A 22,699-nucleotide genomic window follows, 5' to 3' on the forward strand; every position below is an offset into this window, starting at 1 on the left:
CCCCACACCGGCAGCAGGGTGCCACCACAGTGCCCGTTTAGCCCGAGCCCGCCAGCAGGACGGACCCAGTGGAAAACCTTTCTTCCCCCCCCCCACCCTGGCCTTTTTCTCACAGGGTGGGCTCGTCACCCCGTGACGGGGACACAGGGGTGGGGTGGGTGCTCGCCCCACTGCCCACGAGGCTGGCCGGGATGGCACCAATCCGGGCTTCATCCCGGCACCTCCATGCCCTCATCCCGCCCCGTCACCCCCAGCCTGACCGTGAGCCCCAGCCCCCGGCCGGACTTGCCGCCTCCCCCCTCCTCGCCCCCCCCCCCCGTGTCACCTCACTCCGCTCCACAAAGGTCCTTCAGTCGCTTGGCCTGAAACCCTCCATGAAAAGGCTTTTGTAGCGTCCAGATCGCTGGTGACCCCGCTCCCCCCCGGCCCGACTTTCTCAAGGCCCGGGGAGAGGCAGCTGCCGGGTGTCGCGCGGGGGGCACCCCCCCCCCCCCCCCCAGCTCCCGCTCCTCCAGATGTTTTATTGCCCTGCTTTTAATTAACATCGCCAGCCGCGTGCTGAATGGGGGACTTCACATCTGCCCCTTCCCAGGCGGCTCCTTGCTCTGTGGAGTGGACGGGTGGGGAGAGACCTCCCGTGTGGGGTCGTGGGGGTGTCTGGGGGGGGCTGTGTGAGCACCGGCCTCCTAAAAAAATATAAGTAACGGCTTAAAGTGTTATTTTTCCCAACCTTCTCTTGGCCGGGAGATAAATAACGTGCGGTACAAGTCCACAAAGGAGTGAGGAGGTGGCTGGTTCCTGGCATGGGACACGTGGACGGTGACTGTCCCGCAGCGCCCAGGTGACCCCCAGCTTTGCAGGACCCCAAGTGACAACCCGGGAGCCGGCAGCCCTGCGGTTTTGGGGTCTTTGCGACATTTTTTTGCGCGTCCTACCAAACCCAGGGGAGCCTCTACGGTGGGGTTGAAAGTCTCCGTCAAAAAGCAACTGCTGCTCCGGAGGAAAAACCTCATCGCAACTCATTTCCCAAGATCCCCCGCAGGCCCCTTAAACTGTCCTTAAAAGCATCCTGGCTGAGCAGGTGGGGTGGGAGGTCCATGAGATGGAGGAGACAGTGGCGGGATGGGAAGTCTGCGAGATGGAGGAGATGATGGCAGCATGGGACGTCCATGAGATGGAGGACATGACGATGGGACGGGAGGTCCACAAGACAGAGGAGACGGCGGTGGAATGGGAAGTCTGTGGGACAGAGGAGATGATGGTGGGGTGGGAGGTCCATGAGATGAAGGAGACGATGGCAGGATGGGAAGTCAGTGAGATGGAGGAGGTGCTTGCAGTGTGGGAGCCCTTCAAAACCATCTCAAATCGCAGCCCAAACCCGAAAAGCAATTACGGGCCCTTCCGAGTGCCCCGAGGTCAGATCCCAACGCCCGGCCTTTGCCCCGGCACGTCCCGTCCCGGTGTTCAAATGTGTGGAGATCCCGGCAGCAGCGTCCTGAAGGTGCCACGGGGCTGGGGATGGAGAAGGGAGCGGAGGTTGGGAGACCTGGGGATGGTACATTGGAGAAATGAGTCTCTGGGGTGGGAGAGTGGGAAGGAGCCAGGGTGGGGGGGGGGGGGGGGGGGGGGGCATGCCACCGCAGGTGGAACGGTTGGAATGATGAGTCTGGCCAGCGAGGTGGTGCAGCTGGGGGGTGTGAGGTGGGACCGTTGGACGTCCTGGGACCCTCAGCCATCCTGAGACCCTTGGCCACCCCGGTACCCTCAGGGTGGTCCCTCAGGCGCCCCAGGATCCTCAGCAGTCCCATGACCTACAGCCGCCCTGGGCCCCTCCACCACCCCGTGTCACCATCTCCCACCCCCATCCCGCCCCTGCGCTCCCCCCCCCCGCCAAGACTCCCTTTTCCCCTGGTGGCTGGGGACACGGTGGGACACCCCCCCCCCTCCCCCCCCGCCCCCCGGTCACTGTCACCAGCGCTCGGGACAATCAGGGGGCCCCGGGGGGGGCTCGTTAAACCGGGTGGCAGGAGCTCGGCCCCCGGTTATTTTGCCGGTGGGTGACGGTGGTGGCTCAGGGGTGGGATTTCCAACCCCCCCCCCCGCTGCCCCCGAGGCCGGCGGGATGGGGATGATGCCGGATTTTTTGGGGACACCCTCCAGCCTCCCCGTCCCCCGGGCTTGTCCCACCGTGGGGTGACCCCGAACGCGGAGGAAGCTATGGGGCGCGAAGCCCGCTATGGGGCAGGAAAGGGGTTTGGGGGGGGTGTGGGGGGGCGGGGTTGCAGCTGGGAGGGCCACCCCAAAAAATCCCCCCAGCCCCCCACTCCCTGCTTGGCGGGGGGGGGCAGCGCGGCCCCAGCCAGATGTTGGCAGCTGGCTCGGGGCTGGGCTCCGGGGGGTGGGGGGTGGGGGGGGGGTTGGCCCGGGGGCGGGGGACACGCGACGATCTGCAAATGGCCCATTAGCACACGCTGGGGACACCGAGCCCCGCAGCCAGGCCGGGGGGGGGCAGCTGCACCCCCCCACCGAGGGCAGGATGAGGCCACGTCCTCTGTGTGTGTGTGTGTGTGTGCGTGTCCCCCCCCGGCCACCTCCTGCCCCCCAAACGCGAGCCCCCCCGGGGTTTCTTGTGCCCAAGGGGCGGCTGGTACAGCTTGGCGGGGGGGCCAGCTCCCCCCGTGTCCCCCCCCCCCCGTGTCCCCCCCCGAATTTGTAAAGGAAACGAGGGTTTTCAGCGCCCTGCTCCGAGCAGGGAAACTGAGGCACGGGGGGGGCTGAGGGGCGCAGGGCACCCCGGCGGCAGAGGCGGGGGGGGGATACGGGGGGGGGGGGGGGCTGGAGGTGGCATCGCGGGGGTGGCCCCTCACCCCCGTCAGCGCAACCCCCGTGCGTGGGGCGAGTGCCAGGGCCCCCGCAGCAGCACCCCCCGCCCCCCCCCGGCATCCCTATGGCTGTGCCCCCCCCGCCCCGCGCTGCCACCCCCCTGCCCCACACCGAGCATCGCCCCAGCTGCGCCCCTGCCCCACACCGAGCAGCCATCCGTGCCCCCCGCCCCACATGGGCATCCCCCCTCCCCCCCCCAGCTGGGAGCACTGGGGGCTCCTCATTTCGCCCCACCTAATTAGAGCTGGGCACATCTCACACACCACCCCCCCGCCCCCCAAGTAGCTGCGTCCCATCGCGGGCCACCCCCACACTCCCCCCCCAGCCCCCGGGGACGAGGCCAGGACGAGGGCCAGCCCTCCTCAGGGACGATCGTCCCCCCCCGGGGTTGGGCACCTCATTTTTTGGGGTGACTCTTCGGGGGGCAGAGAGGGACACCCCCCCACACACACACTCCCCCCCCCCGCGCCAGCACGGGAAAATCTTTATCCTGCAAAACTATCCCCAATTCTGAACCCCAAACTCCGGCGTTTCCTGCCGGAAGCAGAATTTTGATGATTTGGGCTAAAATTTGGGGGTTTGCACCCCAACGAGCTCCGCGCTCAAAGCTGCTGGCAACACCCGGAGACACCCCCCCGCCCCCCCCCCCCCCCCAGCGCCGTTCCGCCCCCCGGCCCCCGCCCGCTGGGTGTGGAAATGGGGAAAATCCGCAGAAATCCCAATTTTCTCACCGCAGGGGCGAGGGGAGTCGCGCTGCGTGGGACACCTAGAAGTGGGGGGGAGGCATTGGCGGGGGGGTGTGTCTGGGGGTGCGGGGTGTGGGGCTGCGCTGGGGGGTGGGGACCCCGAGAGCCTCTCTGGGCTGGGGTCCCTGAAACCCTCCCGGGGCGGGAGACCCCGAGGATCGCCCAGGGGTGGGGGACCCCCGGAGCTGCCCTTGGGGTGGGGACCCCCGAGAATCACCCCTGGGGGGTCCCCGAGCTCGGCGGGTGCCGGTTCCGGGGTGGGTGGGGGGGGTGGCAGCAGGGGGCGGGGCGGGGCGGGGCGGCAGAGGGAGGGGCCATGCCCGGCGGGGCGGGGCGGGGCGGGGCGGGGTAAGGGGCCGGGCTCTTCCAGGGCGGGGCTGGTGGGCGGGGCCCGGTCTGTGGGCGGAGCTTGGAAATGGGGGCGCGGCGGTGGGCGGGGCGCGGCGGTGGGCGGGGCGCGGCGTGCCGGGGGCGTGGACGTCGCGGGGCGGGGCGGGAGCGCGCGCTGCCATGGCGCTGAACCTCAGCAAGAACGGGCGGGCGCTGCAGGAGGCCTACGGGCGGGTGGTGGCGGCGGGGAGCCCCACGGACTGGTGAGCAGCGGCGGCGGCGGCGGCGGAGGGGGGGACCGGGACCGGGACCGGGACCGGGACCGGGACAGCCGCAGGGGAAGAACCGGCGGGGCCGGGGGGGGAAGTGGGGGGCGGGGCGGCAGGGTGCGGGGGGGATGGGAAGGGGGGCGGGGGGTGTTGGGGGGGGCTGTGGGGGTTTTTGGGAGGCTGGGGGGGGGATGGGAGGGGTGCGGGGGTTTTTGGGGGGGCTGGGGGGGGGATGGGAGGGGTGCGGGGGGGTTTGGGGGGGCCGTGGGGGTTTTTGGGGGGCTGTGGGGGGGATGGGAGGGGTGCAGGGCGGGCTAGGGGTTTTCGGGGGGCTCTGGGGGGGATGGGAGGGGTGCGGGGGGGTTTGGGGGGGGCCGTGGGGGTTTTTGGGGGGCTGTGGGGGGGATGGGAGGGGTGCGGGGGGGTTTGGGGGGGCCGTGGGGGTTTTTGGGGGGCTGTGGGGGGGATGGGAGGGGTGCAGGGCGGGCTAGGGGTTTTCGGGGGGCTCTGGGGGGGATGGGAGGGGTGCGGGGGGGTTTGGGGGGGGCCGTGGGGGTTTTTGGGGGCTGTGGGGGGGATGGGAGGGGTGCGGGGGGGTTTGGGGGGGCTGTGAGGGGGATGGGAGGAGTGCGGGGGGGTTTGGGGGGGGGCCGTGGGGGTTTTTGGGGGGCTGTGGGGGGGATGGGAGGGGTGTGGGGGTTTTGGGGGGGGCTGTGGGGGGGATGGGAGGGGTGCGGGGGGGTTTGGGGGGGGCCGTGGGGGTTTTTGGGGGGGCTGTGGGGGGGATGGGAGGGGTGCAGGGCGGGCTAGGGGTTTTCGGGGGGCTGTGGGGGGGATGGGAGGGGTGTGGGGGGGTTTGGGGGGGGCCGTGGGGGTTTTTGGGGGGCTGTGAGGGGGATGGGAGGGGTGCGGGGGGGTTTGGGGGGGCTGTGGAGGGTGCTGGGGGTTTTTGGGGGGCTGTGGGGGGGATGGGAAGGGGTGCGGGGGGGTTGGGGGGGGCCGTGGGGGTTTTTGGGGGGCTGTGGGGGGGATGGGAGGGGTGCGGGGGATTTTTTGGGGGGCTGTGGGGGGGATGGGAGGGCTGCGGGGGGGTTTGGGGGGGGCCGTGGGCGTTTTTGGGGGGCTGTGGGGGGGATGGGAGGGGTGCAGGGCGGGTTGGGGGGGCTGTGGAGGGTGCGGGGGCTTTTGGGGGGCTGTGGGGGGTGCAGGGGGCTGTGGGAGGAATGGGAGAGGTATTAAGGGGGTGCAGAGGGGTTTGGGGGGGGGGCAGGGGATGCCAGGGAGGGTGGTTGTGGGGTGTACAGGGGGGGATGGGGGGCTGTTTGGGGGGAATGTGGAGAGGGTCAGGATGCCGAGGGGGGGTCTGGGGTGGGGGTCTGGGGTGTATAGTGGGGATCTGAGGGCGTGGGTGCAAGTGAAACCGGGGCGTGTGGGGGTGTCTGGGGTGGGGGGTGTATAGGGGATGACGTGGGGGGGTCTAGGGGGAGTTGGGGGGGGCTGACGGCAGTGTAGAGGGGAAGATTCAGAGCTGGGCTGGCACCTGGATGGGGTTATGGGGCGGAAAAGGTCAATCAGAGGGCGTGGGGGTGGCGGGGGGGGGTGCTGTGGGGCATACAGGAGGGATCAGGAGTGTGGGGGTGTCTGGGGCGGAGGTGTGGGGTGTGTAGTGGAAGCTGGGGGGATGTGGGTGGGATGTAGGATGGGTAGAGATCAGGGAGCTGAGGGTGTCTGGGGGGGGATCGGGTGTGCCTGGGGGGGGTGTGGGGGGGGGATGAGAGGGTGTCTCAGGGGGGATATGGGGTGTCTGGGGGGATGTGGGGTGTACAGAGGGATCAGGAGTGTCTGGGGTGGGTGTGGGGGGGGATCAGGGGGGGTGTGTGGGGTGTACGTGGGATCAGGGGGTGTCTGAGGTGGATGTGGGGTGTACAGGAGGGATCAGGGGGTGTCTGGGGGTGTGGGGGGTGTATGGGGTGATCCGGGGGCGTCCGGGATGTGGGGCAGGAGGGGTGTGTGTGTGGCGGGGGGGCCTTATGGACACCCTGGGTGGACATGGGGGAGTTTTTGGGGTGCGCTGCAGAGGGCGTTGGGGGCAGGAGGGGGGACGCTGGCGGGGTGTGAGGTTTGGGGCCAGCGTTTCTCCGCAGGTTGGTTTAAAACCTCTGCTTTTGCCCATTTTTTTTTTTTTGGTTTTTTTTTTTTTTAGGGCTCTGTTTACCTACGAAGGCAACAGCAATGACCTGCGCGTGGCCGGCTGCGGAGGTGAGCGTGGTGGGGGCCGTGAGCGTGGTGGGGGCCGTGCTCACGGAGCCTGGGCTGGGGCGGGGGGGGGTGTCGGCGGTGGGACGAGGGGCAGAGCCTCCCGGGGAGGGGGGGGAGGAGGGGTTGGGGATGGCGGAGGGACCATGCAGCGGCTTCCCCAGGCTGGCGATTCCGCCTAAAGCCCCTCTCACTTCTTTCTTTGCCTCCCCGCTTCGCGGGACTTTTTTTTTTTTTTTTTTGGGGGGGGGGGGGGTGTTTGTTTTGTTTTGTTTTAATATTTTTTTAATTTTTTTTTTAATCTGGCTGCCGATTCCTGCGCAAACGCTTCTCGAGGCGAAGCGACCGCTGGCGGAAAGCGAGGCGTCCCGGCAGGTTTCTCGGCTCTCTAGATTTGCATCTATTTGCTCCTTTTCTCGTTTTTGCAAGCGCTTCTCACGGCTCTTGGCGGCCGGGTGAGACGTTTCCGGGCAGCTCCGCCGGGTCCGTGTTGCGGGCGGCTTGGCATCGGAGCCTGTTGTTCAGCCGACAAGGTTTATTGTGTGTAAATTAAAAGTCTAGCGGGGTTTTTATGCTGAATTAGGCGCAGCGTAACTCTGTCAGCAGAACCCCGGCCCCTCGGCAGAGCTTCCCTTCCCAGCGCTTCCCTTTCTGCCCTTCCATGCCTGTCGCGTTAAACATCGACCCGGCAAACACCGTTTCCCGCCGGCCGGCTGGCTTCAGGCTTCCAGCCTTAGCCTCGGAAACCACCCTGCGCAAATTTAGAGCCGAAGCGTAAATATTTAATAGCGGAGAAGGAAAAGAGCCGGGGTCCTGCTGCAGGGCAGAGCAAACCAGGCTGGGCTGCGCCGCGGCGGCCGGTGTTTGGTAAGCGGTCGGAGGCTCGTTTTCCACTTTTCGGGGGGTCAGACAAACCAAAGTAGGAGGAGTTGTGGTCCGTTGGAATTTTTTTTTTTTTTTTTTTTGGACGTGCGAGCGTGTGGGGTTTTTTTGCGTTTTTCCTCCTTTTCTGGAATTTTTTTCGGCACACGCTTTCAGCAGGAGCAATGCTGGGGTTCGTGGATAACGCCGTGCCCGGCGCTGGAGGTGCTCGCTGGGACTTGGCGTAGGAAGCTGCGGGCAGGGTTTGTAGCTGCCTGCTCTGATTAAAGCTTCTAATTAGTCTGGGGCACGTGGGCATCTCCTTTCCATTCTCGGTCATCACTTGGCTTGAGTTATGGATTCGGGATCTTTCCCTACGCGGAGTTGTGCCTGTCGCGGCGACGCTCTGAGGAAGAGGAGCGAAAGCTGGTGGGGTGTGGGTGAGGGTGGGCTGGGGCTCGGTTCCGGCACAGACTGGGGCAAAGACAAAGGGTCTGAGATGCTCTCCGTGTAGGACAACTCCAGATCTGACAGGAATAATCTCCAGGAAGAACAGAGCCAGCAGGACGCTGGCTCGGCTGTTCCCACCAGGTGTAAGCGATCTGCTTGTCTTACACCCTCCGCTTTCTCTCGCGGGGCAGATGGTGGCCTGGAGGAGATGGTGGAGGAGCTCAACAGCGGGAAGGTGATGTATGCCTTCTGCAGGGTGAAGGATCCCAACTCCGGCCTGCCCAAATATGTCCTCATCAACTGGGTGAGTGCGGGCCCTGGGGGAAATAAATCACTGTCTCTCCCTTCGCTTCCCTCTGGAATCGTCCTTGCCGATCGCTCGGCAGCCAGCGTTGAAGCCCCTCCAACACGGTGTGGCACCGAGGGCGTGCCATGCCCACCGCTGGGGCTGCGTGGTCCAAACCCCATGGCCACAGGCGAACAGAGGCTGGAGGATTTGCTGCCCTGACGCATCTCTTTGGCCGCGTTCCTCCCTCGGCTGACAGCGACGCTGACAGTAAACGGCTCTGAACCCATCTAGGATGGGGGTTTTTTGTCCCTCTGCTCCGCTCGGGGGAGACCCCCCCTGCAGTGCTGCCTCCAGCGCTGGGACACCAACAGCAGAAGGACATGGAGCTGTTGGAGCGGGGCCAGAGGAGGCCCTGGAGCTGCTGGGAGGGCTGGAGCCCTTCTGCTGTGAGGAGAGAGCTGGGGGGGTTCAGCCTGGAGAAGAGAAGGCTCCGGGGAGACCTTGGAGCCCCTTCCAGTCCCTAAAGGGGCTCCAGGAAAGCTGGGGAGGGACTCTGGAGCAGGGAGGGGAGCCATGGGACGAGGGGGAAGGGTTTTACACTGAGAGAGGGAGATTTAATTAGATATTAGGAGGAAATTGTTTGCTGTGAGGGTGGTGAGCCCCTGGCCCAGGTTGCCCAGAGCAGCTGTGGCTGCCCCATCCCTGGAGGGGTTCAAGGCCAGGTTGGCCGGGGCTTGGAGCAACCTGGGCTGGTGGGAGGTGTCCCTGCCCAGGGCAGGGGGGTGGAACTAGATGGTCTTTAAGGTCCCTTCCAACTCTAACCATTCTATGATTGTATGATAGGATGGGTTGAATGAAGCACTTGATGATCAGGAGGAGCCTGGAGCCCTCATGGTGTGGCTGTTGTCCTTGGGCAGGAGGGTCGCCGTGTCCCCCTGAGCAGTGCTTGCTGCAGAGCGGGCTCGTTTCCCATGCAGGAAGCCCTGGTGAAGCCCTCGCTGTGGCCAGGGTGGATGATTTGAAGGCTTAGACCAAGGTGCTACAGCTACAAACCAGCCTGGGGTGGGCCTCAGGCTGAGCCAGGCGACGGTTTCTCTTTTCAGACTGGCGAAGGCGTGAACGATGTGAGAAAAGGAGCCTGCGCCAACCACGTCAGCACCGTGGCGAACTTCCTAAAGGTCTGCTCCTCTTCTCCTCCTGTCCTCCCCCGATCGGTGGGCCCTGGGCGAGGGAACCTGCGTGACTCGCACTGCTCTTTGGGGTGGCACAGAGACATCTTTGAAGGTGGGATGGTGGCCAGGAGAGGCTGGGCGGTGACCCCAGCACTCAGTACCCCTGCAGTGTTGGGTAGCCCGGGCGTGCTGATTTGTAACACAAGTGGGGAGAAACAAGTCTCTTTTTCCTCAGTGAACGTTTGCTTGATCTATCTGGTGGGCACCAAGTTGCCCATGAGGCACAATGTGCCCTTGTAGCCAAGAAGGCCAATGGTCTCCTGGGGCGCGTTACAAAGAGCGTGGCCAGCAGGCCAAGGGAGGTCATCGCCCTGCTCTGCTCTGAGACCGAGAGGAGACCTCATCAATGCTCAGCAAGAGCTAAGGGGGGGTGTCAGGAGGACGGGGCCAGGCTCTTCTCAGTGGTGCCCGGGGACAGGACAAGGGGTAATGGGCGCAAACTTGACCATGGGAAGTTCCATCTCAAGACGAGGAGGAACTTCTTTGCTGTGAGGGTGGCAGAGCCCTGGCACAGGCTGCCCAGAGAGGTGGGGGAGTCTCCGTCTCTGGAGACATCCCAAACCCGCCTGGAGGCGTCCCTGTGCCACCTGCTCTGGGTGACCCTGCTCTGGCCGGGGGTGGGACGAGGCGATCTCCAGAGGTCCCTTCCAACCCCCGTCACTCTGATTCTGTGATCGTAGAGTGGCTGGTGACCTCCCTTTCTCACCTGAACCCTTTTTCTTCCCTTGGGAGCTCTGGGAGTGTAGACGGGACCTATCAAAGCAGCGTGGTGGGTTTGGTGGCTTCTAGAGTCACCTCTCACTCCTGTGCTGGCTTTCTCCCTGCTCAGGGGGCTCATGTCACCATCAACGCTCGCGCAGAGGAGGACGTGGAGCCTGAGCTCATCATGGAGAAGGTTGCCAAGGCCTCTGGGGCCAACTACAACTTCCACAAGGAGAGCAGCAAGTTCCAGGACTCGGGCCCTCAAGCTCCCGTGGTGAGTTGGCTCCGCGGGGGCTTTCTCGTCCCTCTGGGCTCGCAGTCGGGCAGGGGCTCCCAGTGCTTTGACGTGGCTGAGGAAGCACCCATGATTTTGCCCAGGGCCAGTTCCTCTCTCTGGCTCGTTGCAGAGTGAATCAGGGCAAGAGCACGGAGTGGTGGCAGAGACGAGATGTCCTTGCAGCAAATGGAAAGCCTGAGCTCTCTTCTCCGTAGGCCCAACCATATTTTTTTTTTTTTAACCAGGACCGATTTCCCCCAGTTCTGTTCAGGTTTTTAGAGACGCACAAGCTCCAGTTTTGCACGTTTCCAGAGAAGCTGCGGCTGCCCCATCCCTGGAGGGGTTCAAGGCCAGGTTGGATGGGGCTTGGAGCAACCTGGGCTGGTGGGAAGATGTCCCTGAATTGGAACTGGATAATCTTTAAGGTCCCTTCCAACCCAAACCATTCCATGATTCCATGCTCTGCAAGGCCTGGGGTTCTCCGAGGCTGTGGTGCAGCCGAGGGAGAGGGAACGAGCCGTGTCAGTGCAGCGGCGTTTTGACCTGCTTTGCAAATGAATACTGGGGCTCCCCCGGCGCTGGGAAGCGTTGAGGCCGGAGATCTCAGCACCTTCCTTTCTGTCTACGTGGACGTGTTCTGTAGGAAGGTGGGGTTTTTTTTAACGTGTGCCCCAAGCAATGAGTTTTCTGAGCTGCACAAAGGAGAAGCTCGGCTGCACATCCTCCCCGACGCTGCACGGCCTGACCCCGCTCTGAGACACAGGCAAAGAGCAAACCTGAGCTGGGGAGACCCTCGCTGTCCCCCGGCCCCGCTTTGCGGTGGCAATGACAGGTTCTCACGTGTCCTGGTCACTTCTTTGCTGTCTGCTCCAGCCTGGGCACCTCTGTGCTTTAGCAACCTGCTTTTTTATTTTTTTGCTCGAGGCACGATGAAAACCAGGCTGGAAGTCCCTGTTTTTGGCAATGTCGCATCGCTGGGCTTCAGCCAGCCCTTCTGGGGTAAAGCGTCAGGTTATTGCATCTTCTAAAAAGTCACAGACTGCACTGAGCACCGACCGTGCTGGTTTTGCTGTTGCATTCTATCACAGCACGTCCTTTTATTTTTTTCCATCTTGATGCTAAACATCTTCTGGCCCGTGGCTGCGTGGGGCTGGGTCCTCTCTGCCGGGGTGGGCAAAGAGGGGTCCGGCCAGTGCCGTAGCAGCAGGAGGGAGCTGCCAGAAAGCCACGAGGACACATTTCTGCTGAAGAATGCAGAAACTGATGGCTCAGTGACTACTGCTCACGCGTGCCACCTCCTGCCTCCCCCCAGGGCTCTGTCTACCAGAAGACGAACGCAATGTCCGAAATCAAGAGAGTCAACAAAGATAATTTCTGGGCCAAAGCAGAGGTGAGTGCTGCCGCTTCTCCTCAGCACGGGTGGAGCTGATCCCTTCTCACCATCTGCGTCTCCCCTCTCTAACCTGGGCTCTCCGCTCCGGAGCCGGGGATCCAGACCTCGAGCAGCGCAGAGCTGGGCTCCAGGGGAGTCCAAGGGGAGGGGAAAACGAGTCTTGAAGAGCAAGATGCTTCTTATCTCGGCGTAATTTGGCTGGGGTGGGCGCAGGGGGAGAGGGCTGGGCTGCAGCCCGGCTCCTGGCAGGTGGCAAACTCCATTTGGGTAAGAAAGATGGTTTTTGACCTTTCTGAAGGCAGCTCTGTGAGACTGAAGAGCAGGGCGAGCCTGCTCCGTATTTCCTTCCCGTTCGGGTTGTTCTACAGCGGGGTTTTGCAGCGGTTTAGCAATAGGGCGTGAGCTGTGGAAGTGTTACGGGGATGCCCTGGGAGCTGCCACCGTGCTGGCTGGGGGCACAGCGTGGTGCGCAGAGACCTGGGGGGGTTCTCAGGGCCGGCAGGATGAAACCCACGACTTGTTGCCCGTCTCCCATTAGAAAGATGAAGAAAACCGTCGGCTGGAGGAGAAGAGGAGAGCGGAGGAGGAGCGGCAGCGGCTGGAGAGAGAGCGTCGGGAGCGGGAGCTGCAGGAGGCAGCGGGGCGAGAACAGAGATATAAAGCGAGATCCAATGAAATTGAAGCCCAGAAGTGAGTCCCCAGCATTCGTAACGACGCCCAGAGCCTGTCCCGCTCTCTGGGATCTCTTGGCTTTGCCCTCGGTGGCGCTGTGTGCCCTCATCGCCACCTCTTCTGAGCCGCTGTCCCCGCTCAGGCCCCTGGGGTGCAGAGAGCGCCTTCTCCCCGGCCCAACCACTGATGAGCTGGTCCAGCATCACCCGCGGGGCTCCCTGCCTGCTGATCCTGCCCCGGGACAGAGTCCTCCCCTGGCAGGCTGCCTCTGAAACACGTTGCTGAAACCCGTGGCCACCATTCGTGGCGTGCCGGTGGTCTGGGCGGGCTGGTGGAGGGCTCTGAGCCCTGCAGAGAGGCGGTGGCATGCACAGGGGCCAGCGTTGTGCTGATTTCCTTCCCCTCCGAGCCTGGCGTGACCCCCGTTAGCGGTGGAGCTCACTTCTACCGGCGGCAGCGGGCACTGCCTTCCTGTTTTCGGCTCGGATGGGGAAGTCTGCCCGGCCCCTCCGCGCTGGGTGCTCTTGTCCGTGTGCCTGAAGGAAGAGATTTCTCTGGTTTGGTCCCACTATTTGAAGGAACTCCTTGCTGTTGTCCCCTTCGAGGCTCCTGGTGGCCTGGGGCTCCTCGTCTGGCCCCAGAAGCACAGGGGACTGTCCTTCCTCTGGTCTTCCCCAGAGGGGAAGCTGCAGCGGGGTGAGGTCCCAGAACAGCCCCGTTTAAACCCCGGTTTGTCTTTTGTCACCGCAGGAGACTCCAGCAGCAGCAGGAGGCTGAGAACAGGGACAAAGAGCAGCAGCAATGGGTGAGCTCCGGCCTTGTGCCCCACGGCGAGGTGTATCCGTGCATCCCCCAGGACGGAGAGGAGAGGGCTCGTGGTGTAGCCCACGCTGCGGGCAGAGGCAGGAGGGTGACGGAGGAGCACCCCGGGCGGGTGTCACAGCGGGCAGGGCGTGTGGGAGGACCCACGGACACGCTCTGGCAGAAGTGCCCCCAGGCTGCTCCTCCAGGTCTCTTGCTCTTGTCTTTGATTTCGTTGGATCTCACTCCATACCTCCACTCGCGCTGGGCGCACGCGCTCCCGAGGGCCGGTCCAGCCGCGGCCCCTGGGGAAAGCAGAGTTTAAAACTCTTCCTGGGGAAGAGCCTGGGGACACTGGAGGAAACCGAGCCCTTATCCCAGCAAACCTCCCGCATCTGCCTCCCGGAGCCAGGGGGTTTCCCCCCATTCACCCTCTGCCACCGTGTCTGTTCCTTGCTCCGTTTCTCCGGTCCTGGGGACTGGATGGGGGAAGGAGGGGGCTGGAGGGGGAAGGAAGGGGTGGCTTGGTGCCCGCCGAGGCTGTAGCGGCCCCTCTCTCGTGCTGCAGAAGGAACAAGCCGAGGAGTACGAGGCCAGGCAGCGGAAGGGCTTCAAGAGAAGCGAGTCAGTGGAGAAAGCCCAGGTAGGCTCTGCCGGGGGCGCCGCGTGGGCTCCGCTCCCCGTCCCGCGCCCGTGGCGCCCAGACCAACGTGGGGTCTTCTCCCGCGCAGGAGGCGGCCTCGCTGGTGGCACAGAGGGCGGTGAACCCCCGGGACATCTTCAAGCAGAGGGAGAAGTCGGTGCCGGCGGAGACAGTGATGGCTTCCCAGCCAGGTACGGCACCGGGTACGGCGCTGGCAGCGGGTCGGGCAGCACGAGCCGGTCGCCAGTGCTCTCGACGGGGCCAGGGGGGATGTGTTTGGGACTGGCCATGGCTCCTGCTGAGCGCGGGTGGCTCTCATCACACCCGGTGCTCGTTGCACCCAGCTGGCGCGACAGTTCTTGTGGTAAGGCTCTTGCTGCGCCCGGTTTTAACGGCTGAGATGGGTGTTTTCCATGCTTTGACTCGACTCCTGAGGCTTAAATTTCATTTTTAAAATGAGAATGAAATATATTAGTGCCAGAAGGGAACCCCTGCCACAATCTGTCCCGACCGCTGTAAATTCCACCTGGTTTTTCGCACCGGCTGAACGAAGCCGGAGCGCGTCCCTTTAGGAGAGGCCGAGCTGATCTATCAGATAGAAACCAGGAAGCCGTGAAAACCAAAGCTGAAACCAGCCAAGGAAGTTGCTGAGAACACGTGATATCCCTGCATGAACGTCTCCTCCTCAGCTCAACCTGCTTGAATTCGTTTGGAATAAGCACTTTTTATTTTGTGGTAGGCGCGTGAATGCGTTTTCTCGGGTAGGCAAGCCATTGGTGGGATGGGTGAAATCCCACGGTGGGAAAATGTCTTTTTTTGTGTTTAAACATCATGGTGGGGGGTGGGGGGGGAAAAAGGCTGATTTCTGAGGGTGAGGAATCCCGCGGGGTTTCCCTCATTTGTGTTAGCGTTTGGCGTTTTTTTTCGGTGGAGGAAAGGGAGACGAACGCCCTGGCGGGGATAAACCCCGCGGACTGAGGGCCGCTGGCAAGTCTTGGGGCTTATTCGCCGCCGGGCTGGGGCAGGGCTCGTCTCGTAACTCCCTGCCTCGGCTTTTGTTTGCCTTGGGAGGCAGAGATGGGGCAGATAACAGCAGCAGCAACGGTTACCTCCTGCCAAAGGGAAGCCAAGGCTGGCAGCAACCAGTCTGAGCCGTACCCCTCCCAGCTGCCATCCGTGAGATCCAGGGCGCTCCAAAAATCAGCGTGGAGAGCCCGGAGAGGTGGCGGTGTCCTCCAGCTACTCTTCCTCCCCAAAATTATGTGTCTTTTTTTTTTTTTTTTTTTTCCTCCTTGTTTTCTTGCCTCGTCTGCAGCTACTGCTGTAACCGGCAGACAAACTTGTTTTTCCCAACAAGGATTAGAGCTGGAAAATCCTGCTTAGGAGGGTAACCCAGCAGTGGGCTGGTGAGGCCAAGAGCATCAACAACAGCCTTCGGTGGCTGATGCCGGGGGGGTCCTGGGGCTGTCGCCACGCGGTTGGGAGCCTCTGTCCCTGCCTGGTTCCTGCCGCACATTTGACTCCTTGTCCCAGAATCACAGACTGGCAGGGGTGGGACGGGACCTCTGGAGATCACCCAGTCCAACCCCCTGCCAGAGCAGGGTCACCCAGAGCAGGTGGCACAGGGACGCCTCCAGGCGGGTTTGGGATGTCTCCAGAGACGGAGACTCCCCCACCTCTCTGGGCAGCCTGTGCCAGGGCTCTGCCACCCTCACAGCAAAGAAGTTCCTCCTCGTCTTGAGATGGAACTTCCCACGGTCAAGTTTGTGCCCGTTACCCCTTGTCCTGTCCCTGGGCACCACTGAGAAGAGCCTGGCCCCGTCCTCCTGACACACCCCCTTGAAGTATTTATCAGCATTGATAAGATCCCCCCTCTCTTCTTTTTTCCAGACTAAAAAGACCCAAATCCCTCAGCCTTTCCTCATCGGAGAGATGTTCCAGTCCCCTCATCACCTTGGTGGCCCTTTGCTGTCCCCTCTCCAGCAGTTCCCTGTCCCTCTGGAACCGGGGAGCCCAGAACTGGACCCAGTGCTCCAGATGTGCCCTCCCCAGGGCAGAGCACAGGGGGAGGATGACCTCCCTCCACCTGCTGGCCACGCTCTTCTTGATGCTCCCCAGGATGCCATTGGCCGCCTTGGCCACCAGGGCCCATCGCTGGCTTGTGGTCATCCCGTTGTCCCCCAGGACTCCCAGGTCTCTCTCCACAGAGCTGCTCTCCAGCAGGTCACCCCCAACCTGTCCTGGTGCAGGGGGTTATTCCCCCCGAGGTGCAGGACCCTACACTTGCCCTCGTTGAACTTCATTAGGTTCCTCTCCGCCAACTCTCCAGCCTGCCCAGGTCTCTCTGAATGGCGGCACAGCCTTCTGGGGTGCCAGTTTTGTGTCATCAGCAAATTGCTGAGGGGACACTCTGTCCCTTCATCCAGGTCATTGACGAATATGTTGAACAAGACGGGACCCAGTACCGACCCCTGGGGAATGCTGCTGGCTACAGGCTTCCAACTAGACTCTGCGCCGCTGATCGTGACCCTCTTCTGCCCTTTTCTAGGCAAGCTTCGCAGCCCTTTCCTGCAGAAGGAGGTGAACTCTGTGCCCAGTCCTGCCTCTCCCGTCTCTCCTGCCCGAGGGGCTCCCCCAGCATCCTTCGCCCCCTCCAATGCTTGGGGGACGCCTCCAGCCTCTCCGGTACCCACTGCAGGTGCGTGGCTTTGCTTCCTTACCTAACCAGAGCTTTTCACCTCGCCTTTCCAAATAGGAGACCCAAAACTGGGCGTTTTGGGGCCAGGCTCTGAGTTTCTGTTGCGGTTTTCCCCTGCCTCGGCAAAGTGCGGGCAGATCTTTCAGCCAGAAACCCCATTGCTGAAGCCAGTTCTGGTTCCATCACCGCTGCACTTCACTCAGTTTCATCATTCTTCATTAATTTGGGCCATTCTTGCTGTAATACTGTCGATGTAATCACAGTAGCGATGACATCTAGTGGTAAATTATACCACTATAGATGGCTCCGGGGAGACCTTGGAGCCCCTTCCAGTCCCTAAAGGGGCTCCAGGAAAGCTGGGGAGGGACTCTGGATCAGGGCGGGGAGCCACGGGACGAGGGAGAAGGGTTTTACACTGAAAGAGGGAGATTTAGTTGAGATCTGAGGCAGAAATTGTTTGCTGTGAGGGTGGTGAGCCCCTGGCCCAGGTTGCCCAGAGAAGCTGTGGCTGCCCCATCCCTGGAGGGGTTCAAGGCCAGGTTGGCCGGGGCTTGGAGCAACCTGGGCTGGTGGGAGGTGTCCCTGCCCGGGGCAGGGGGTGGCACTGGGTGGTTTTCAAGGTCCCTTCTAACCCGAACCATTCTGTGATTCTATGAAAGCAGCAATTAACACGAAACGGTTTAATTCATTGGCTGTTCTCACCCAAAATCAAATCCCCTTGAAGTACACATTGGAATTTCCCATCCTCTTGCGTCACCCACCAAGTGCACCCAGGTCCTTGTGCAAAAGCACAGGTGGGTTTGCCTTTGTCTGTGGCGGGACTAACCCAGAGGGTTTTCCCTGACCTGTTCTTCACGTGCACCACGGGGACTTCATTCCCGTATAAAGCACGTTCTCGTTGGGCAGGGCCAGCTCGGTTGGCGGATCTTACAGTGTTCACAAACCCCGTGGCCTTTGCTAAATGTGCAGCCCAGTGTTTGAAGGTCCCACCACCCATTGCTCTCGCTGTAGTTTTTAACAGCCCGTTGTCTCGTTCCATCTTCCCAGGGGCTGCTGCGTGATGGGGGATGTGGGTGTTGGACTAGATGATCTCCAGAGGTCCCTTCCAACCCAATGATTCTGTGATACACCCACTCAATGCCATGCTCTTTGGCCCAGGTGTCTGTGAGGCTCTTTCGGAAATGAGTCCCGTTGTCCGACTCAATTCTCTCTGGGCTGCCGTGTCCCCATAAAACCTGATTTCAAGGCTCGGGGTGCTGTTCCGGGCGGTGGTGTGGGGCACGGGAGGGAATAGGAGCTGAGCTGCCGCTGCCTGCCGCAGAGCTCCCTTGTTTCCTCCTCAGCCTTCGCAGGAGGTTCGGGAGGACATCTCCCAGCTGCCAGGCTGAAATTTAGCTCACAGAGCCCCTCTCTGTCTCAGACCTTTACAAAATGCCTTGGAGACCCGACAAAGGGCTTCGCTCCCCCAAGGCAGTGCTGTCCCCGGGGGCAGCGGTGTGTGGGGACGGCGGCCAGACAGGGCTGAGTTTGGCCATCCCAGTAAAGACCAGTGTATGTCTGGGCGTCCTCAATGCTGGGCTCCAGGGGCGGGGGTGGCAAGGTGGCAAAGCTGGGCTCCGAAGAGCTTTCTCTGGCTGCGGGGAGATGCTCCGTCCCCTTTCGGGCGGTTTGGGTAGGAAGAGCAAGGCTGGAGGAGGGCTGGCTCTCCGGAAGGTCTCCCCAGGGCTGTCACGAAGGTGTTGCCTTGTCCTGGAAGGGCTGGGTGGATTCGTGTCCCTGCTGGCTTGTCCCCAGCTGGCCGGGCTCCTCACCGCCCCGTCCCGCGGCTGCTCCGCGGCTTTGCTTCGGGAAGGTGGGAGCTGGGGAAACAACCTCCAAGCTGCCTTTTCCCGAAAAAAGAAGAAAAAAAAAAATCGAAATGGACCCGGTTACAAAGCAAACCCTCGGAGGGTTCAGCGAAATGCTTCAGGCAGAGACGGATCTTCTTTGGTGGAGAAAACCCACGGTTTCAGGGCGGCTTGTTCTCCTTTTCCTGCCGCCCCAGCAGCCGGGGCCGAGCGGTGTCCCCGGGCTGCGGTCGCCACTAGATGCTGCTCTTGGCCAGGGGCTCTGCTCCAGCCCTTCCCCGTCGGGTCCTCACCACCAGGAGCAGCTTGGGAATGGTTTGAGGAAGGTTATTCTTTTTCCCCATCGGAGATCCTGGATCTCTCCCTTTTTTTTTTTTTTTTTTTTTTTTTTTTTTTTTTTGGCATTCCCTAAGCCCCTGCTTGCCGGAGCCGTCCCCTCCGCGGGACAGGAGAGCGGGGGACGTCCAGCTCATACCAGAACCGTGGTGGCACTTCAGCCTGGAGCAGGAATCGGGCAAGAGAGGGGACAGGGAGAGGTTTTGGTGTGACGGATATCGCGGTGTTTTCTTTTGCAGGACAAGACTCCGGGTACAATTCAAGCATCCCAGCTTCCCACGCAGAGGAGGCAAATCTGTACGAGGAGCCGCCAGACACCTCGGCCATCTATGAAGAGCCCCCTCAGGTTGGTGTGTGGGGAGGACAGAGGACCCCAGAGGGGAAACGGGCAGCCGAGGGCCAGCCGGGATCCTCCTGGGAGAGAGGATGGCTTTGGCTCATCTTTTGGGATGAGTCTGGAATGGGCGTCTCTTCTCTTCGGGTCTCTCCGGTACTCGGAACTTGGGCGGAAATCAGTAGGAAAGGGAGAAACCCTGGAGCTCGCATGCGCTCGGGCTGTGCCTGCACGGCGCGGGGGTGCTGCTGGGGGCCCTTCCCGCCGCCCGCGCAGCGCGGGGATGTGGGAGATACCGGTGCTGGGCGCCCGTCGCCCCTCCTGCACCCCGGCGTGTCCGACGGCCGTCCCTGCCCCCATCCCTCTCGTCAGCCTCTTTGCCACAGCGATTCCTCCTCCTCCTCGTCCTCCTCCTTTGCACGTCCCAAACCAGCGGAGCCGACAAAGCCCAGCTCTTTTTGGTGGCCTCCGTCAGATTCTCCAGTGTCTAATAGCGGGGTTGTGTTTCCCTTGGAGATGGGGCGGCCATTTGGTTTCCTCTCCTCTATTCGCCTGTCTTGTCCATCCCGCCCCCCCCCCCAAAACCATAAGCATTTCGAACGTATTTCATTTTCTCATTCCCAAATTTATCTGGAAGTGCCCACCTGGTTCAAAAGGAGCAGGAGATGGGGCTGAGCCTCAGCCTTTCCGTGTGACAGAAAAGTAAAAACGCAGCCGGCTCAGGCCTCGGAATGGTAATGAGAGGGAAAGGCTTGGAAAACTGCAGCTTGTCCAGCTTCACCATGGGGGTGCTGACCCGCGGAAATCCCGAGGGATCGGCTGCCGGATGGGTTCTCTGCTGCTGGTCTTGGCATTCCTGGGGGTGCCGGCTGCCGGGCGCACGGCGGGATTGGGGCCGGTGTGGGATCCCCCCGGAGAGGCGCCCACGGCCCTCCCTCATCGCACGCTCGGCTCCTTCGTCTCCTGCCGGCGACACGTGGAGCCCCCAACATCCGCCTTTTTATTCTGGGGGCGGGGGGGGAATCTTGTGGTTTGCCGAGGCGTGGGGGGCGCTGCGAGAGGAAACTGAGCGGGGCTGCGAGGAGTGGAGTGGGGTGACCCCGTGCTGGGGGGCGAGACCCTGGAGCGCAGACGATATGGTGTAGCTATTTCGTTATTTTCTTATCAATATAATTACATTTTCTCATTATTATCATTTCGTTAAATTATTAACATTTCGTTAAAGTAGCGTCGTTTCTTTACAGCTCGTAAGTCTCTCTCTAATTTTCTCTCCCTCTTCCTGGGGAGGAAGTTCAAAGGCAGCGGCTGTTGTTCGTTTCGTGCCAGTCCGGCCCAAACCGCGTCGCCCTCGCCGTGTTAATGACGGACGCCTGGCGCAGCGTCCTTCGCGCCGGTGACTCCTTTTCTGCCTCTCTCTTTCCTGAAGGATCAAGTCGACGATGCCAAATACAGGTACCCGGTGGAGTACCAGCTGGCGCCGGACCTGGCGGGGAAGGGGCTGTGTGCGCGGGCACTCTACGACTACCAGGCTGGTGAGACCGGCGGAGTAACTGGGAGGGGGTTTGCTGGGCCCAGTCTGTTCCCAGAGAGCTGGACCGGAGACGTCGCCCAACGCCCCAGGCAGTCCTGCGGCAGGACGCAGGGCAGAGCGTTTCCCACCCCAATTGGAGCTGGAGAAGCAAGCGAAGGAAGCCGATGGCTTCTCTTTGTTTTCCCTAACGTGTTTCTTGCTCACGTCCCTGTGCAGGGTCCTGCACCTGGGTGGGGATGAGCCCCGGTACCAGGATGGGCTGGGGGTCGGAGGGATGGAGAGCTTTGCGGGGGGAAAAGCTGGCCATGAGCCGGCAACGTGCGCTGGCAGCCCAGAAACCCCCCCGCAGCCTGGGCTGCATCCCCAGCAGCGTGGGCAGGGGGGCGAGGGGGGGATTCTGCCCCTCTGCTCCACTCGGGGGAGACAGACACCCTGCTCTGGGGCCACCAACAGCAGAAGGACACGGAGCTGTGGGAGCGGGGCCGGAGGAGGCCCCGGAGCTGCTGGGAGGGCTGGAGCCCCTCTGCTGTGGGGACAGGCTGAGAGAGCTGGGGGGGTTCAGCCTGGAGAAGAGAAGGCTCCGGGGAGACCTTCCAGCCCCTTCCAGTCCCTAAAGGGGCTCCAGGAAAGCTGGGGAGGGACTCTGGAGCAGGGAGGGGAGCCATGGGACGAGGGGGAAGGGTTTTACACTGAAAGCGGGGAGATTTAGATTAGATGTGAGGAAGAAATTCTTTACTGTGAGGGTGGTGAGCCCCTGGCCCAGGTTGCCCAGAGAAGCTGTGGCTGCCCCATCCCTGGAGGGGTTCAAGGCCAGGTTGGCCGGGGCTTGGAGCAACCTGGGCTGGTGGGAGGTGTCCCTGCCCAGGGCAGGGGGTGGCACTGGGGGGGCTTTAAGGTCCCTTCCAACCCGAACCGTTCCGTCATTTTGTAATTCTCCCCTCCCCTGCCCTCTTTTACCCAGATGTTCACATCTTACAAATGACCAGTTTTAACCCCCTGCCTCATTCTGTCTTGTTCCAGCCGACGACACCGAGATCTCGTTTGACCCGGAGAACATCATCACCAACATCGAGATGATCGACGAGGGCTGGTGGCGTGGCTATGGGCCCGATGGCCACTTCGGCATGTTCCCTGCTAATTACGTGGAACTGATAGAGTGAGGGGGCTGGTGGGGACCAGAGCCGCTCCCTCCCGCCCGGGACCGCTTGGCTCCTGCCTCACTCTTCCAAACGATATGTGGCTTTTATTTCTTCTAATTTTTTTTTTTTCTTTTCTCCGAGTGAAGTGCCATTGCCCTGCTCCCTCGGCGGCGGGGCCGATGCAGGCGCTGCTCTCCTCCGCCCTCGCCTGTCCCCCGTCGCTGGCCCTGGGTCAGGACGAGGGGCCGCCGTCCCATCTCCCCTCCCCACCTTTTGCTTTGGAGCGTGAATTCTTTTTCAGGGCTGAAGGAGGTGACGACGGACCCCTCACGGGTCATTTTCAGGGAACAAGTTGACTCTAAACCCACCCCCCCGCCCCCTCCACGCTCCTTCCCGCCCTGTGGCCGTGACGGAGTAACCGCTTTCCCCGTTTCGGGTCACTGACGAAGCTCACCGGGGCGATTTGAGCGTCTCGGGGGGGTCTGACATCACCGAGAGCCGAAACCTCGCCACCCCCAGAGCTCCCCGCGCCACCATCCCTGTGTTCTCCCTGCTGTCCCCGGGGCAGGGGGGGTGTGTGTGTGGGGGGGGGGGGGATGTGTGTGTGTGTGTGTGTGTTTCTCTGCGCCCCCCCCCCCCAAGCCACCCTTGGGGGACTGAGATCATGCATGAGGAGGTCTGCGAGGCCAAAGGGGGTAATTTGGGTTTATTTTTTAGCAAAACCTGTGAGCGGGGGGTCCCTCCCCCCCTTCCCCCCCGCCCCATCCCCCCACATTCACTGTGAACAAGGAAGAGCCCAGCCCAGCTCCCACCTTTATCCCCTTGAGTTTCTTCCCTCGGCGTTGCTTTAGGATTAGAAGGCGACAGGGTTTGGAGGGGCCGGGGGTCTCATTGCCCTGGGCTCCTGCCCCCGCTGCGCCGTCCCCATCCTCCCGGTGACAATAAAAGGGCTTTTCTTTGGTGATGGATGCAGCAGGATCCGCCTGCGCGGTCCTGGGTAAGAGTTGGGG

At 62.3% G+C, this 22,699-nt stretch overlaps 1 protein-coding gene across 4 annotated transcripts; it reads left to right on the top strand.

Annotated features, from left to right (window-relative positions):
- The first annotated feature begins 4,092 nt into the window (after window positions 1-4,092).
- Window positions 4,093-22,657, top strand: DBNL (drebrin like). Of its 4 annotated transcripts, XM_074563487.1 has the most exons (14): window positions 4,093-4,222; window positions 6,432-6,487; window positions 7,987-8,099; window positions 9,188-9,262; window positions 10,146-10,292; window positions 11,608-11,685; window positions 12,227-12,378; window positions 13,111-13,165; window positions 13,730-13,804; window positions 13,893-13,995; window positions 16,353-16,502; window positions 18,925-19,031; window positions 20,446-20,551; window positions 21,571-22,657. In XM_074563487.1, exons 1-14 carry the CDS (start codon window positions 4,140-4,142, stop codon window positions 21,708-21,710), a joined length of 1,440 nt encoding a protein of 479 aa, XP_074419588.1. In that variant the 5' UTR covers window positions 4,093-4,139; the 3' UTR covers window positions 21,711-22,657. The 4 variants fall into 4 exon arrangements, with proteins under 4 accessions (XP_074419588.1, XP_074419590.1, XP_074419589.1 ...); XM_074563489.1 differs by lacking the exon at window positions 16,353-16,502 and having other exon boundaries at window positions 4,106-4,222; XM_074563485.1 differs by lacking the exon at window positions 4,093-4,222 and having other exon boundaries at window positions 6,171-6,487.
- Window positions 22,658-22,699: the final 42 nt, after the last annotated feature.

This window comes from Larus michahellis, chromosome 20 (assembly GCF_964199755.1).
Source record: "Larus michahellis chromosome 20, bLarMic1.1, whole genome shotgun sequence".
NCBI lineage: Eukaryota > Metazoa > Chordata > Aves > Charadriiformes > Laridae > Larus > Larus michahellis.

Bases quoted from the DNA above. Each gene is read 5' to 3' on its own strand.
- DBNL (XM_074563485.1), top strand. From the start codon at position 6,259: ATGGACACCCTGGGTGGACATGGGGGAGTTTTTGGGGTGCGCTGCAGA. The intron at 6,488-7,986 runs GTGAGCGTGGTG...CTCGCGGGGCAG, and splicing joins GCGCGTGGCCGGCTGCGGAG to ATGGTGGCCTGGAGGAGATG. The intron at 20,552-21,570 runs GTGAGACCGGCG...GTCTTGTTCCAG, and splicing joins ACTCTACGACTACCAGGCTG to CCGACGACACCGAGATCTCG.